This window comes from Scyliorhinus canicula, chromosome 18, assembly GCF_902713615.1.
Source record: "Scyliorhinus canicula chromosome 18, sScyCan1.1, whole genome shotgun sequence".
NCBI lineage: Eukaryota > Metazoa > Chordata > Chondrichthyes > Carcharhiniformes > Scyliorhinidae > Scyliorhinus > Scyliorhinus canicula.
This window is the reverse complement of record NC_052163.1, coordinates 118,017,182-118,034,700: the sequence shown is the minus strand read 5'-3', so window position 1 is coordinate 118,034,700 and position 17,519 is coordinate 118,017,182. Positions and strand designations below refer to the sequence as shown.

Below are 17,519 nucleotides of genomic sequence, written 5' to 3'. Positions count from 1 at the left end.
CGGCTTCTCTGAAACCCCAGATATCACCACCAAAGGGTCCGGGTCCACATCCTCATCCACTGTTCTGGCTAAGACCGCGAACGCTCCCGCCCAGAATCTTCCCAACTTTTCACAACCCCAAAAACCCCTGTGCACCACCTGAAACTGTATTAGGCTAATTCTTGCACAAGAGGAGGTCCCGTTTACCCTTCGCAGTGCCTCACTCCATACTCCCCAATTGATCTCCATTCCCAACTCCGCTTCCCATTTCTCCTTGATCTTCACCACCCGCTCACCTCCCTGCTCCCCCATCCACTTATATGTATCCCCAATTCTTCCCTCCCCTTCCACATCCGGAAGCAGCAGTCACTCCAGCAGGGTGTATCCCGGTAACCTAAGGGAACCCCCTCCAGACCTTTCGTGCAAAGTACCTAACCTGTAATACCTGAACTCACTACCCCTCGGCAGCTCTACCCTCTCCCTTAGCTCCTCCAGACTGGCGAACCCTTCCTACAAATACAAATCCCTCACCTTAATCAGCCCCACTTCCCTCCACCTCCTGTATACACTATCCAACCCCCCCCCCCGGCTCAAACCCATGATTCTCGCAGAGCGGCGTCAGCCCTAAAATGCCTCCTCAGCTGATTCCATATCTTCACTGTGGACTGCACCACCAGGCTCCCTGAATACCTACTCGGAGCCATTGGCAATGCTGTCGTCACCATATCCTTCAAACTAGACCCCTTATAAGATTCCTCCTCCATCCTAACCCACTCTACCCCTTCTCCTTCCCACCACCGCCGCACCTTGTCCACATTCGCCGAATGATCATTACTTTCATCTGCAGTTTTCTATTTGAGTCAAAATAAATACCAAACAAATATCACAAAGTAGAGAGAAAGGGTCAAGATCGAAGCAAACAGGATAAAGGAGACAAACTGAAGATCACAACTGCGAAAGTAACAGAAATTCAGGGCTGGATAGAATGAAAACAGCGGGAGAGCCAATTACTGTGTGAGTCAATTATCTCTCTCCAGCCCCAGAAACCTGGGAATCTGTTATTGACTGGCTGCAGGCAATTAACACATGAGAAGGGGCTATCTGAAGTATTAGCCTGATAGATTGTGTTTAATCCGGCGCTGGTCATTGCTGGAGATTGAGGGGCATTCCCTGTACAAGGCACAAATCAGGAATGTGATGGAATACTCACCACTTGCCTGGATGAGTGCAGCTCCAACAACACTCAATACCATCCAGGGCAAAGCAGTCCACTTGATTGGCACCCCCGTCCATCACCTCCATAATTCTACTGTGCAACGGTGGTGGAGGGAGTGTGTACCATCTACAATATGAACTGCAGCAACTCACCAAGGCTCCTTTGGCAGCACCTTCCAAACCCCGTAACCTCTACCACCTCGAAGGACAAGGGCAGCAGATGCATGGGAAACCTCACCACCTGCAGGTTCCAAACCAGCGATTCAAGAAGGTGGTACACCACCACCTCCTTGGGGGCAGTTAGGGATGGGCAACAAATGCTGGACTAGCCAGTGATGCCCAGATCATGAGAGAGAAAACATTAAAAAAAAGCTTATGGTGCTGTTAGTTATTGACTATTCCTGAGTCGCCTCTTGAATCGCTGCAACGTAGGTACACTCACAGCGCTGTTAGGAAGGAATCCAGGATTTTGAGCCAGCAACAGTGAAGGAATAACGCTATAGTTCCAAGTCCGGGTGCTGCTTGAATTTGAGGGGAATTATGGAAGTGGTAGTGTTCCTGTGTGTCTGCTGGCCTTGTCCTTCGAGGCAGCAGAGGGTATGGTTTGGGAAGCAGTGAATTCTGTCGATGATGCACACTGTAACTATGGTGTGCATCATCGGAAGGTTCGAATAGTAATGCAGGTTTAGCAAATTGCTAATGTCGAGTTTAGTGTCGTTGCAACTTTAAATTCTGGATGGCAAGGACATTCGTTGAGAAATTGACAGGATTAGAGTGGCACTGTGGTCAGCACTACTGCCTCACAGCGCCAGGGACCCGGGTTCAATTCCAGCCTCTGGTGACTGTCTCTGTGGAGTTTGAACGTTCTCCCCTTGTCTGCGTGGCTTTCCGGGTGCCCTGGTTTATTCCCACAGTCTAAAGCTGTGAAGGTTATGTGGACTGGCCGTGATAAATTACCACTTTGTGTCTAAAAGGTTAGCTGGGGTTACTGGGAAAGGCCAGGGCATGGACCTTGATAGGGTGCTCTTTCCAAGGGTCGGTGCAGACTCAATGGGCTGATTGGCTGCATCTGCACTGTGGAGATTCTATGATTGGAGTACTGTTAAATACACTAAAGTAAGTGAGCCAATCAAACAAGGAGAATCAGCCAATCCAGGAATTGTCACTACCTGAGGCCACTGACTGTCCTTAGTTTACCGGGCTTACAGGGACATTTGGCCAACTCCACTGTGACCATGGCCTCTTCAATTCTGTCCCTGATTTCAGGAGCACAATATAAACACACACCACAGGCTTTCTCCTGGGTTTGGATCCACCTCAGCTGAAGATGTTTCATGTCAGCGAAGGTTGAGAGGAGATTTGACAAGAGGTATTCAAATTCATGAGGGGCAGAAACTGTTCCACTTGTGGGTATTGAGAACGAGAGGCCACCCATTTTAAAGTAATTGGCAAAAGAAGCAGTAACTGAAGCAATGACTGGAATGCTCTGTCTGGGAGTGCGGCGGAGGCAGGTTCAGTCGAAGCATTCAAAAGGGATTTGAACTGTTCTTTGACGATGAAGAATATGCAGGGTTACTGGGGGAGGGCAGGAGGAGTGGCACCAAGGAAATTGCTCATTCAGGCTGCTGGTACGGACACGATGGGCCGAGTGGCCTCCTTCTGCACTTTACATTTACTGAATTATATGTGCGCAAGTCTACATCCATCCAAGACCTGTCCGGCTGGGGTGAACAGTGATTCGAAGAAAAATTAGTGGTTTGCTATTTTCATCTTAAAATTGACCAGTTGAGAACAGGCCCTTTGGCCATCATGCCTGTGTCAGTTCCTTTGAAAGTGAAATCCAATTAGCCCCCACCCCACTGTCCAAGCAGCATGGTTCGATTACCGTACCAGCCTCCCCGGACAGGTGCCGGAATGTGGCGACTAGGGGCTTTTCACAGTAACTTCATTGAAGCCTACTCGTGACAATAAGCGATTTTCATTTCATTTCATCTTTCCAGCTCCCCTTTCAATGTTATTAAATCTGCTTCCACCTTCTTGACAGGGCCACGTATTCCAGGTTATAACAACTTGCAGAGTTTAAAAATAAAATCTTCTCGCCCCTTCTCTAGTTCCTTTGCCAATTACCTTTATATCTGTTTCCTCTGGTTACTGATCATAAAATCTTAAAATAGGAATTGTGTACGTTTTGAATTTGGTTTTTATATTCCAGTCTGGTTTTGCACAAATAAGATCCAGTGTGATCACCCGGTGAGAGGAAGTTAGGCAGAAGGGGATAACGGGACCAGGACATCCAGATGTTGCACATTTTTAAAGCCACAACATTCCATCCAAGAAGACCTCAGGTTGGGAAGCTCGTGGTAGAGGTGTCTTTGCTCTTTAAGCTGAAGAGTTGGCTTAACTCAGTTGCTGCAGTGCAACTCCTGGTGGGAGGGTTACACGTTTACAGAGGTATGTAACATTATAAATCTGGACATAAGAATTTCAAATGAGGTTTGTTAACTCAAAAGCTGAACAAAGAAGTTATGGCAGAAAGTGTACGGAGACATTAGGGGCGGGATTCGCCCATCGGGCGGCTAAGTGTCGACGCCGACGTAAAAACGGGAGTGTTTTACTCCGGCGTCGGCGCCCGTTCCGGGACCCCATTCTCCGGCCCACACGGGGCTAACACGGCACTGGAGCGGCCCACGCTTGACCCATTTAAAAAAAGGACCGCAGAATAAAGATGGGAATAAAATCTCGGGAGGACCGTCATCTTCACCGTCTGCACCCTCCCAGCCAATGACAACGGGAGCGCATCCCACCTCCGAAAATCATCCTTCATTTGGTCTGCTAGTCAGGCCAGATTTAGTTTGTGCAGCCGTTCCCATACCCGCGCCACCTGGCTGCCTAGGTACCGAAACTTCCCCCTACCACTCTAAACAGCAGCTCCCCCAATCGCCTCTCCTGTCCCCTCGCCTGGATCACAAACATCTCACTTTTCCCCATATTTAGTTTATATCCTGAAAACCGGCCAAATTCCCCCAGAATCCTCATGATTTCTTCCATCCCCTCTGCTGGGTCCGATACATACAGGAGCAGGTCGTCTGCGTAAAGCGAGACTCTGCGTCCATTGCGATCACTACCTCCACCTCCCTACCTTCAGGGGTCATCATGATCACGTTTAATAGCCTTTTTACTTTGGCCACCAACTGCCTTCTCTTAACAGACCCCGTCTGGTCCTCCCCAATAATGTCCGGAACACAATCCTCAATCCTGGAGGACAAAACCTTGGCCAGCAGTTTGGTGTCCGCATTCAACAGGGATATCGGCCTGTGGGATCCACACAGCTCCGGGTTCTTGTCCCGCTTCAGGATCAGCGAAATCGTGGCCTGTGACATGGTCGAGGGCAGCACCTCTCTTTCCTTTGCCTCATTAAACATCCTCATCAACAACGGTCCCAATATCCCAGAGAACCTTTTATAGAACTCCGCTGGGTACCCATCCGGCCCCGGGGATTTACGCGACTGCATGGCCTTCAGACCCTCCGCTATCTCTTCCATCCCGATCGGGGCCCCCAGCCCTTCTACCAGTTCCCCGTCCACCTTCGGGAAATTCAGCCTCCTGAGGAAGTGCCTCATCCCCTCCAGCCCTGTTGAGGATTCCGACTCATACAGCCACCTATAAACCTCCTTGAACGCCTTATTCACTCGTGCTGAGTCTCCAACCAGGTTCCCATCTCCATCCTTTACTTTCCCTATCTCCCTGGCTGCCTCCCTCTTTCTAAGTTGCTGTGCAAGCATTCTGCTGGCCCTCTCTCCATGCTCATAGATCGCCCCCCTCACCTTTCTCAGCTACTCCACCACCCTCCCTGCGGTTAACAAGCCGAACTCCGCCTGTCACCTCCGCTGTTCCCTTAAAAGCCCTGCCTCTGGGTCTCCGCATACCTCCTATCGATCTGTAGTATCTCCTTTACCAGTCGGTCCGTCTCTGCCCTGTCCACCTTCTCCCCGTGGACCCGTATCGAGATCAGCTCCCCTCTAACCACCGCCTTCAGTTCTTCCCAGACCATTGCTGCTGAAATTTCCTCCGTGTCGTTGACCTGCAGGTAGTTCTGAATACATTTCCTCAGCCACTCGCACACCCCTTCGTCAGCCAAAAGTGCCATATCTAACCTCCATTGCGGGTGCTGGTTACTGTCTACTAACCTGCAGGTGAACCCAGTGTGAAGCATGGTCTGTGATTGTGATCGCCGAGTACCCCGTGTCCACCACCCCTGCCAGTAAAGCACTGCTCAAAATAAAGAAATCAATCCGGGAGCACACTTTATACACGTGTGAGTAGAAGGAGAACTCCTTCACCCTCGGCTGCCCAAATCTCCATGGGTCCATCTGCTCCATGAACCCTTTTAGCCCCTTAGCCATTGCTGGCACCCTGCCCGGTTTTGAGCTTGACCGGTCTAAACCAGGGGCATTAACTGTGTTGAAGTCCCCTCCCATGATCAACTTACGCAAATCCAGGTCCGGTATCTTCCCGAGCATCCTCTTTATAAACTCCACATCATCCCAATTTGGCACATACACATTCACTAGTACCACCTGCACCCCCTCCAATTTCCCACTGACCATAATGTACCGACCTCCCACATCCAAAACTATTCTACCCGATTCAAACACCACCCGCTTGTTGATCAGGATTGTGACCCCTCTAGTCTTTGAGTCCAGTCCCCCGAGTGAAAAACCTGTCCGACCCAACCTTTCCTTAATCTAATCTGGTCAGATACTCTCAGGTGCTTCTCCTGCAGCATCACCACATCCGCCTTCAGTCCGCTCAAATGCGAGGCCCAGTTAGCCCTCGTACATTCCAGGTGATCAGCCTAGCTGGGGGGGGTTCATTGCCCTCTCCCCTTCGCCGATCAGCCATCACCTTTCTTGGGCCAGTCTCCAGCCCGTGCCCCGCGCCTCCACCACCCCCCCCCCCAAGGCAGCCTCCATCCCCGACCTCCTCTCTCTCCCTCAGCAACAGTCCTGCCCTCGTCAGCAGAACATTTTCCCCTCCTCCACCCCCCCTAGTAACAGCACAAAGTAAGTCAACCCCTTTGATAAGCATGACATCTGCTCACCCTCCACTACGCTTCCGTGATCTATCCCGCCCAGCTAGCTTGGTGGCCCCCATCCCTGGCGCCAGACATTCTCCCACCTATTGTTTCCTCCCCACCCTCCCCCCCCGCTCATACATACATATTCAGATGACAAACAATCCCAACACAATTGTCCGACAGGAAAAAAACCCCGCTGAACAAAGAAAAGATTAAACAAGAGATCCAGCATCTAAACAAACACACCTCCACACTCCAACAGTGCAAATGCAAACTTTAACTCACTCAGCTCTGCAACTGGCCCCAAATTAATACAGAAGGCATTACTAATGGCGTCCACAAAATGAAAAACGAGAAACGTTTTAAAACATGAACGTTGCAGCAAAGTTCAAAAGTACTCAGTACGCCACCAGTCCTTTCCTTTTCACAAAGTCCAGCGCTTCCTCAGGCGACTCGAAATAAAAATGTTGCTCCTCGTACGTGACCCAGAGACGGGCCGAAGTAGTCCAAACTTCACCTTTTTCTTAAAAAGAGTCGACCTGATCTGGTTAAACCCCGCTCTTCTCCTGGCCACCTCCACACTCAGGTCCTGACAGATCCGGAGGATACTGTTGTCCCATTTGCAGCTCCGTGTCTGCTTGGCCCACTGTAAAATAAGCTCCTTGTCCAAATACCTGTGGAATCTCACCACCTTTGCCCTCGGGGGGTCTCCCATTCGCGGCTTCCTCGCGAGTGCTCTGTGAGTCCTGTCCACCTCCAAGGGTCGGGAGAATGTCCCCTCCCCCAGCAGCTTCTCAAACATACCCGCTATGTATGCCCCAGTGTCCTCTCCTTCAGACCCCTCCGGGAGCCCAACGATTCTCAAGTTCTGCCGGCGGGACCTATTCTCTCGGTCCTCCAGCATCTTCAGGAGCTTCTTCTGCTGGTCTCTCAGCATCCCCACATCCAACTCCACCGCAGTTTGATGTTCCTCCTGCTCAGCCAGCGCCTTCTCTACTTTCTGGATTGCCTGATCTTGGGCATCCAATCTAAGGTCCAGCCACGCAATTGCCTCTTTAATCGGGTCCAAGCAGTCCTGCTTGGCGAAGCCCTCCTGGGTCACTTGCATCAGCTGCTCCGTTGACCGCTGGGTTGACAAACCAGAGGTCCGGTCCTCCGCCATGCTGTCTCCCACTGCAGCTTCAGCCCAAGCCTTCTCTGTCCGTCTGTTTCTGCCTTTACCAGCACTTCTAGTCCTCCTCTCCATGCACCGATGTGGGAATTCAGTACACAATTGCCTGTATCATCAATTTTTCAAATCAAGTCCGGTAAAAAATCGGGGGAAAAGGTCCAAAGGTCCGACCCGAGCGGGAGCCACCAAATGTGTGACTTACTCCTTCATAGCCGCCACCGGAAGTCCCGGAAAGGCTTTTTTAATAAGGGTGTTGAATACAAGAATAAGGAGGCCATGTTGATCTTGTATAAGACACTAGACACACGGGGCACTGTGTCCCATTCTGGGCACCATAATTGGAAGGATGTGAAGGCCTTGGAGAGAATACAGAGGAGATTCACAAGAATGATTCCAGGGATAAACAGTTGCAGCTATGAGAATAGATGGGAGAGGTTGAGACTGTTTTTCTTGGAGAAAAGACCGGGAGGAAACCTGATGGAGGTATTTAAGATGGACAGAGTAAGTAGTGACAAACTGTTCCCACTGAAGAGAACACCAAGAACTAGAGGGCACAGCCTCAAAATAACGGGCAAAAGGAGTAAAAGTGATGTGAGTAAAAAGTGTTTGCAACCAGAGGATGGTTGGAGGGTGGAATGGACTTCCTGAGCGGATGGTGGAGCAGGTTTGATCGAGCTATTCAAAAGGGAATTGGATTGATATCTGAAATGTGCAAGGTTTCAGAGATAAGGCAGGGGATTGGGACCAGGCAGCATGCACTTTCAGAGTGACGGTGCAGACTCGATGGGCCGAATGGCCTCCCTTTGCACTGTAAAGATTCTATGATGCTGCCATCAGAGTCACAGCTGACAGGCAAGATGGTATTAACATTGCTGTTACCACTGAGGAACATGATAATCAAACTCTAGGCACCCTTACTGTAGCAGCATCATTGAGGTTGATTTTTCTTGGGCATCAAGAAGAGGAAGTTTGGTCATTTATGCTTCCCACTCATCAACGACAAACTGTAACATCAGATTACACTGGAGGTAAAGTGTCCTCTACCCAGGTCCTCATTTATAATGAATATTGGATCATTAATTTTGATTCATTTTAATAAGGCAGAGTGCCTTTCATGTCGAAGTTTCCTGATGCTCTTTGAAGTTGAAAGAAGCCTCTCCTGGGTCAGGATGAAAGATACTCTGATCATGTGATGGGACCTCCAAATTTGTTGGATTTTGACACTGGGCTTTAGGCTCCGCAATCTCAGTTATTCAAATGTGTGACTGAAGGGGACTTCACCAGCTGTGGGTATAAGGGACAGGATAATGTGCGATGGATACAGGGGATGCGTTTTTAAACAGAAAATCATGTCAAACAGGCCGCACAGGGCATTGCATGAAGTGAGTGGTGTACGTGGGCGGCACGGTAGCACAGTGGTTAGCACTGCTGCTTCACAACGCCAGAGACCCCAGATTCGATTCCCAGCTTGGGTCACTGCCTGTGCGGAGTCTGCACGTTTTCCCTGTGTCTGCGTGGGTTTCCTCCGGATGCTCCGGTTTCTTCCAAGTCCCGAAAGACATGCGGTTAGGTGAATTTGACATTCTGAATTCTCCCTCTGTGTACCCAAACAGGCGCCGGAATGTGGCGACTCGGGGCTTTTCACAGTAACTTCATTGCAGTGTTAATGTAAGCCTGCTTGTGACACTAATAAAGATGATTATTATTATTCTTTAGCGCAGCACTGAGGGAGTTCTGCGCTGTTGGTTAAACTGAAACTCTCTGTTCTCTTCTGATGGAGGTGAAATATTTCATGGCATTTTTTTTTTTAAAACACTATTTAGTAAAAAAGACACCAGGAGAGATAGCCTGGTCAATATTTAACCCTCGTCCAGCATGGCTAAAACAGAATCTCCAGTCATTTATCACACTATCATTTGTGGCGAGCTTGCTCTGTGTAAATAGGCTGCCAGCAAACATGCTTGATTTGCTGTAAAGGTATTTTAGAAAGTCAGGAAAGAGGCAATTTAAATGTGATCCTGTTACCTCTTGAGTTGAGTCAACTCTTTAGATTTCAGTAAGATGTACAGCTTCTCTTTCAGAAGGAAATTAATTATTCCCAAAGTGATTTACATGAATTCTTCAGAAGTATTTTTATTTAAACTTGATTGCTGAGATTTGGTCAATGTTAATCAGGCTCATCTCAAGTTACCCAGAGAAGGTGAGCCGCTGTTTTGCCTTGCTGCTGTGCTCCAGTTAATGGTGCTTTGTCAGGGGTTCCAAGACCAGGATTCCGCTCGAATGAAGGACGGACCCTGCTGTTATTAGTCTTGTTGTTTGTTTTTTGTAGCGTAGGTTTTTCCCAGTGTGATGAATGGTATCAGTAGCTGCTGTAACGGTATCTTACCTTTAATACATTGGCCCTTTAAGACCGGGCTTGGAACCCTGGGGGACTCCGCCTCTGGCTCCGCCCCCCAGAAATGGTATATAAGATGAGGCTCACTCGGCAGCATGTGGTGAGCACACTTCTCGGCTGCTGTTCAGTTCTCTGATGATTAAAGCCTTTGAATTACCGATCTACACTCCTGTGTCGTAATTGACGGTATCTCACCCAGGCATCGACAGAGCCAATCCCATGGTGTGGAACTGCAGTCGCCTGCAGCCCAAGCCAGCTAACTTTCTAAACAAATATATTTTTATTCTCCTCCTTTTTCACATTTTCTCCCAAATTTACACCCACCAACAATAAACAATAATCAGTAACGAATGTAATGTCAATCCCCATACCAATAACAACGATCCCATCCTCCCACCAAACCTCAAACATTAGCCTGCATGTTAACATAAACAAATACAAAAAGGAATCAGGAATCACCCATAGTCACCATTAACACATACAGTCCCCCTCCCCCCAACCCTCCGAACCCCCTCACCCTTAATGTTCGATGTAATCTAATTCTCAAAAGCACATAATGAATAACGCCCATGAATTGTAGAACTCCTCCATCCTTCCCCTCAGTTCAAATTTGACCTTCTCAAGAGTCAAGAATTCCGACAAAAATTTTTAATTTTTTTTATTTAAATTTTATTTTTTATAAGGTTAATGGAGGGCTGTTGGGTTACTGGTATAGGGTGGATACGTTGTCCTGAGTAGGGTGATCATTGCTCGGCACAACATGTGTTTCATGTGACATTTCTACTTTAAAATATTAATTAATAAAAATTAATTGCTTTTTTTTTCTTTAAAAACCTTTTATTTTGGCTATTTTAAATATTAATTATTTTACTTAATATACTATGCTGCCCTTTAAAATTGTGAATTTCTGAATGTGGCCCTTGCACGGAAAAGTTTGCCCACCCCTGTTCTAACCCCTCAAAGAGTCGGACAAACTTGCCCTCTGTACACCACCTTCAGCCCCAACCTTGCGCACGAGGTGGAGGCATTCACTCTCCGGAGCTACTCACACCAGAACCCCCTCCTCCATATCCTCTCCCAACTCTTCCTCCCACTATGCCTTGATCCCATCCAGTACCTTCTCCTCTTCCAAAATATCCCCGTAAACCACCGACACTACCCCCTTCTCCAGTCCCCCTGTCGGCCTCCAGCAATGTGGAGGCCGGCTCCACAAGGAAGTTCTGCATCCCCTTTCTGGCAAAGGCTCGAACCTGCATGTACCTAAATATTTCCCCCTGCTCCAGCCCATTCTTCGCTTCGAGCTCCTTCAATCCTGCAAACCGACCCCCAAGAACCAAATCTTTTTGTGTCCTAATTCCTTTCTCCACCCGTCTCCGAACATTTCCATCGCACTTCCCTGGCGCAAATCTATGGTTCCCCTGAATCAGCATTTCCCTTGACCCTGCCCCCAACCCGAAGTGCTGGTGAAACTGCCTCCAAATTCTCAACGAAGCTATTACTACCGGACTCCCTGAGTAAGTACCTGGGGCGAGTGAGAGCGGCGCTGTTGCTAGCGCCTTCAATCCCGACCCCCTACACAAACTCTCCTCCATTCTGACTCACTGGATGTCAACCCCTCTGACCCAGCTCCATACCTTCTCCACATTCGCCGCCCAGTAATAATACATCAGGTTCGGAAGACCCAAACCCCCTACCTGCCTTCGTCCTTGTAGTAGCACCTTTCTAATTCTGGCCACCTTCCCTCCCCATATGAACGAGATAATCATCCCTTCAATCTCTCTGAAAAAATGCCTTTGGCAGGAAAATCGGTAGGCATTGGAAAATAAACAGAAATCGCGGCAACACGTTCATTTTCAAGCCCGTTAACATCTCATCTACGCGAGGGCGTCTTTGCTACTCCAGCATTCCTTCAGCGCTGTGCTGAAGTGCCAACCTTGATTAGGTACTCCAGCCTCTGGAGTGAGCCTTGAACCCCATGACCTTTGTGACTCAGGAGAGGGTGAGTCAAGGTGAGAGGGTGTCTGTTTCAAAATTAGCTCAGTAATTATTTTTAAATGAGTCCACACCTGGTCACTCAGCTTGTGTGGTATAAAAAAGATATGCAGACTCTGTGTGTATGTCTGCCCACTTGCTCTCAGTGCTGTTGCATTGCAACTATTAACACCATCCAAATGGTACAACGGCGGCACATAGCCACCGAGCTATCAATGCCAGCCAGTCAGACTGTACAGGAATTTAGTCCGAACGACCAACGCCTGAACTGTCCTGTGCCAGGAGTGTTGTCAAGACAGTTCAGACAGTGTCACAAAAGGTGAACATTTCAACTCCCCTGAAGTGCCCACCTTTCTCCCCCTTCCATGCTTACAATTCCTCTCCCGAAGACGTGGACTCTTGCTTAGAGCAGAGACTCCTGGGCCTTGCCCATCCTCCGGAGCCCTGGCAAAGTGGTCATTTTGCCAGCGCACATCTGGATGCTGCGCATCGGCAGGCTATTCAACTCTAGGGGCCTTCGCAGACTCACCTCCACCTTCTCGAGGGCATGGGCAATACATGTTGGCCTGGCCACATCGCCGTTAGGAAATCATTTTTTAAAAGGCTATTCGACTGTAGTGGCCTCCAGCTGTACTTTCCAACAAGAGTCGGTGTGCAGCCAACAGATTTTTTATTATTTTTAATTTCACACTTTTCTTCACAGTACATTAAATAAAACAACCGGCAGACAGTGTGGGTAATCAAAACCCCACCCCAGCTGATAGCAGGTTACTGTCTGCTGACGAGGTGACCTATTGGTGATGAAGTGAGGAAGATAGAGTGGCAGCCTCAGGCTGGCCTGTCTCCATCCTGTCCTTTCAATTGGAACAAGTAAGGAAAACTTGCATTTACAGATATGAATGTGCCATTCCCAGTTAATCTGTTTTAATGCCGAACTATCAATCTCTTTAAAAATAGTAGGCGGTATTTAATGGAGGTGATGGGGTCTCGTATAATGGCTGGAAAGCGGCAGTGAGCGGGCACGGCATTGCCTCCTTTCTGGAAAGCCCACTCTTATTGAGCGCCAATCAGGCATTCAACTGCTGGTGGTGGGTCTTCCCCGGGATCAAGGACGCCCCCCCCAGGCGAAACTTCCCGATCCTAAGTTGCTCTTGAATTGAGTGTCTAACTAGGCCAGATCCGAGGGTATCACGAGTCAACCACATTGCTTCTGGGCCTAGAGTCGCATGTAGGCTATAGGTAAGGACGGCAGATTTCCTTCCTAAGGGACATTGGTGAACCAGAGGGGTTTTTGCAATGGTTGATGATAGTTGTCATGGTGATCATTGCCGAGACCAGGTTAATATTCCAGATTTTACTAATCGAATTTAAATTCAATCAGCTGTGGCACCGGGATTTGAACTCACATCCCCAGAGCATTAGCCAGGGCCTCTGGATTACTGGTCCAGTGACTTTACCATTATGCAGCCATCTCTCTAATGCCGGGACTCTCGATCAGGCGCTGAATGCCTTTGAATGGGATCAGAGAGGTGGGTGCTGGGAAACAGAAGAGTGAGGTGACACTACGACAAGGGGGCATTACACAACCCATATATAAGGACAGGGCACACGTGCTCTGCCTCTTTCCACAGGCAACACTTAGAGAGTAGGACAGGGGCAGATCAGAAGCATCACACCCACCACGTGGCTTAGAGCAGACCGGTTAGTTGGACTGAGTTACTATAGCAACATTAGCAGGAGAGTTGAACTCAAAGAGAACTGTCCTAATGGTTCAATAAATCACATTGAACTTACTTCAAGGTCTGGAGTATATTTTGGTCAAAGCTGCATCGAGTTGCAGCCTGTGTTATCCCAGAGTACATAACACAACAGAGCACTCCAATGAAATGGGCCCACTGCTGTAACACGTACTGAGTAACTTTATCCTCGTCTTGCAAAAAAATATAAGTTTTTGGCTAAGATTTATTCTATTACTTCGCCAAAATAAGGACACAACCTAGATGTTGCTACTGGTAAGTGTGTGGACCTGGGCCAGGCCAGGCCAGGGACCCAATTGGAATCCAGGATTGTGAGACTTCAATTATTCTCCATGCCTCACAGAACCAGGGTTCCCACTCCTGATCCAGTGACACCCTGCTGCGATGTGTACTTCTGTTGACGTGGGAATCGGAGCTCAGGTGTGATGCCCCCATAATCGAACCGTGCACATAACATTTACCTGCCGAGGCTAAAAAACAGAAAGGATGGCCATTTGCGGGTGCGAGTACGGTTTGGGAGAGAGGTGCTGGTGAGAGGTAGTCCAGTCACCTTTGGAAGTGTACCTCCCCAGGACTCGGGCATCCTCCAAGGATGCAGGATGGGAGTAGGATGGAGATTCTCCAATTTCTGTCAAGCTTTGTTGTGTGGGAGGACTGGATCAACATCAGCTCAGTAAGAATTTAATTCATTCCCATTCCTCCTCACGCCCAATTAAACGTCTCTGCTGCATTATCACATTCTTGAAATATTTAATGTGACCTTTTTGCCCCTACTCCACAAATGGATACTTGAAGGGGAAATAATATTGCAGCTGTGGGGCCGGAGTTAGGGAGTGGAGTTAATTTGATTGCTCTTTTAAAGAATCAGACCAAGCATAATGGGCCGAATGGCCTCCTTCTTGTGTATTGTTACCTTTGTGTGTTCCCCAAGGATCTGAGAACCCCCCCCCCCTCATTTCTCATCTACATGACATCATTTGAAAACACAGCATTCTTTCCCACACACACGCTGACAATACCCAATACATAGCAAGGCTGCCCTGTCCCTCTTGACCTTTCCACCATTTCAAAATTGACAGACTAGCTTTCCAATAGCCAGCACTGGAGGAGCAATTGGTTTTCTCCAAATAAATACTGGGAAGACTGAAGCCATTATACTTGGTCTTTGTCACCAACTCCGTCCGTCTCCCTAGCAACTGTCTTAAGGCCGAACCACACTGTTTGCAATCTTGGTATCCTATTTGATACCAAGATGATCTTCCAATTTCATTTCCAACAGGAGAAAATCTGACCCCTACAGTTTATTCAATGGCATTACCATCGCTGAATCCCCACTCTCAACATCCTGGAGGTTACCATTGACCAGAAACTAGCCATATAAATACTGTGGCTACAAGAGCAGATCCGGGGGTGAGAGTTCTGCAGTGAGAAACTCGCCACCTGACCCCAAAGCCTGTTCACCATCTACAAGGCACAAGTCAGGGGTGTGATGGAATACTCTCCACTTGCCTGGATGAGTGCAGCTCCAACAACACTCAAGAAGCTCGACACCATCCAGGATAAAGCAGCCCGCTTGATTGGCATCCCTTCCACAAACATTCACTCCCACCACCGACAAACAAGAGCAGCCACATGCACCATCTGCCAGCACGGCAGCACAGTATTTAGCACTGTTGCTTCACAGCACCAGGGTCCGGGGTTCAATTCCCGCTTGGGTCACTGCCCGTGTCTGCGTGGGTTTCCTCCGGGTGCTCCGGTTTCCTCCCGAAAACGTGCTTGTTAGGTGAATTGGACATTCTGAATTCTCCCTCAGTGTACCCGAGCAGGCACCGGAGTGTAACTACATTGCAGTGTTAATGTAAACCTACTTGTGACACTAAGAAAGATCATTATTATTATTATTACAGGAACCACTGCAGGAACTCACTAAGTCTTGGGCCGCACCTTCCAAACCCATGACCACTCCTATCTGGAAAGACTAGGGCAGCAGACACATGGAACACCGCCAGCTGGAAGTTCTCCAAGTCGCTCACCATCCTGACTTGGGAACATATCGGCCGTCCCTTTCACTGCTGCTGGGTCAAAATCCTGGCATTCCCTCCCTAACAGCGCTGTGGGTGTACCTACATCACATAAACTGTAGGGGTTCAAGAAGGCAGCTCACCACCACCTTACCAAGGGAACTGAGGATTAGCAAATGCTGACTTGGCCAGCAACACCCACATCACGTAAATTATTATCTTTTTAAAATCCACTCCATCACTAAGATGCCTGAGACGCCCGCCTATTCACTCATGCTTCAGTTCATCCAGTACAATCCTCATCCATACCTTAGTTACGTCAAGACTTAACTATTCCTTGCCGGCCTTTGTAAAGCTGACAGGATCTGAAACTTTACTGCCCACAATCTAACTTGCACCAACTCCTGTTCACCCGGTCACCCCTGTGCTCACAGACCTACATCAGTTCCCAGTTAAACAATACCTCGATTTTATAATTATCATCCATGTTTACAAACTCCTCCAAGGCCTCACCTTTTTTTTTTTTATAAATTTAGAATATCCAATTCATTTTTTCCAATTAAGGGGCAATTTAGCATGGCCAATCCACCTACCCTGCACATCTTTGGGTTGTGGGGGTGAAACCCACGCAGACACGGGGAGAATGTGCAAACTCCTCACAGACAGTGACCCAGGGCCGGGATTCGAACCCGGGTCCTCAGCGCCGTAGGCAGCAATGCTAACCACTGTGCCACCGTGCCGCCCTTCCAAGGCCTCACCTGATCCTATTTCTGTAACCTCCACCAATTCCAAAATGCCCCCCCCCCCCGACCCCAGCCAATGCGCCTGGGTGCTCTCGTAGGCTTCTGCCTTGTAACAGGATGTGTTAGTCAGGCTCTCTGTGGGAGGGAATCCAATAGGAAAATATTTTAAAGATATTTGAGATCAAGTGACACAATTCTTTCAGGTTCCCCGGCCTCGCAACAGCCTCGGCTACTGCAGTCCAGGCTAAACATACATCTCCGTTAAACTGGCCTTGAAAGAGAGCCAGCATCGACTTGGGCTGGATGGACCCCTATTTTTGTGCCTTTCTGACTCTTTTGCATACATTTTCAAACGAAGAGAGGATTGGGTTTGCCAGTGATGCCTCCCTTGGGTAAATAGACAACCTCACTATAGAGGTTCACACTGAAAATGTTCCCATTGGGCTGAGGGAACATCGGATTTACCTGGCTGTTGAGGACTGATCCTGGAAAAACCCAGCACGGATTTGCACAGAAGAAGAATTGTGGGCAAGGAGCAGCAGAGTAACCAGTGCCTGAGATAGTGATCTGCTTCCGATCAGGAGTGGTGACAATTGCCATTTCTCTCTCTCCCTGTCTCTTTCAGCCGTTAGCACACTGGTGTGACCTACCAACCAGAGATGCAGCCAAAATGCCGGAGAGTGCATGGAAACTGATTTTCTACATGGCCTCTTGGTCGTACAGCACATACCTGCTCTTCCTCACAGATTACCCCTTCTTCCATGACCCGCCATCTGTCTTTTATGGTACGGTAAGCAGTATGATTCAAACAGCCTTTTATAACTATTGCATTGCGTTTTTTTCCTTAAAACCTTCTCTTGCTTGTGAGCCACGTGCTCAGTGCTGGGCTGAGGATCGATTTGAAAATCCAGCGTCAGCATCAATCACCCCCAGGTCATTGTCGCACAGACAGCAGCAGAGCTGTCTCTCTCCAATCCTGGCTCAACAGTGCGAATTAAACTAATGGAAACTAGGGGATTTTCACAGTAATTTCATTGCAGTGTTAATGTAAGCCTTCTTGTGACACTAATAAAGATGATGATTATTATCTTGACAAGCTAGAGAGAGAAGGGTTTTGAAGAAGAGATGACTCTTCCAAACATCCAAAAAAAATTTTTTTTTTGTTCATG

General features: G+C 48.4%; 1 protein-coding gene across 5 annotated transcripts in view; it reads left to right on the top strand.

Annotated features, from left to right (window-relative positions):
- cers1 (ceramide synthase 1) overlaps positions 1 to 17,519 on the top strand; it is a 44,695-nt gene that overhangs the window by 8,229 nt on the left and 18,947 nt on the right. For 3 of the 5 annotated variants that reach the window (XM_038778006.1, XM_038778005.1, XM_038778009.1), the window contains one exon: positions 16,976 to 17,135. In XM_038778006.1, coding sequence (XP_038633934.1) covers positions 16,976 to 17,135 — 160 coding nt within the window. Of the gene's footprint in view, positions 1 to 12,532; positions 12,700 to 16,975; positions 17,136 to 17,519 lie in introns of all 5 variants that reach the window. The other 2 variants (XM_038778007.1, XM_038778008.1) reach the window with 1 other exon arrangement.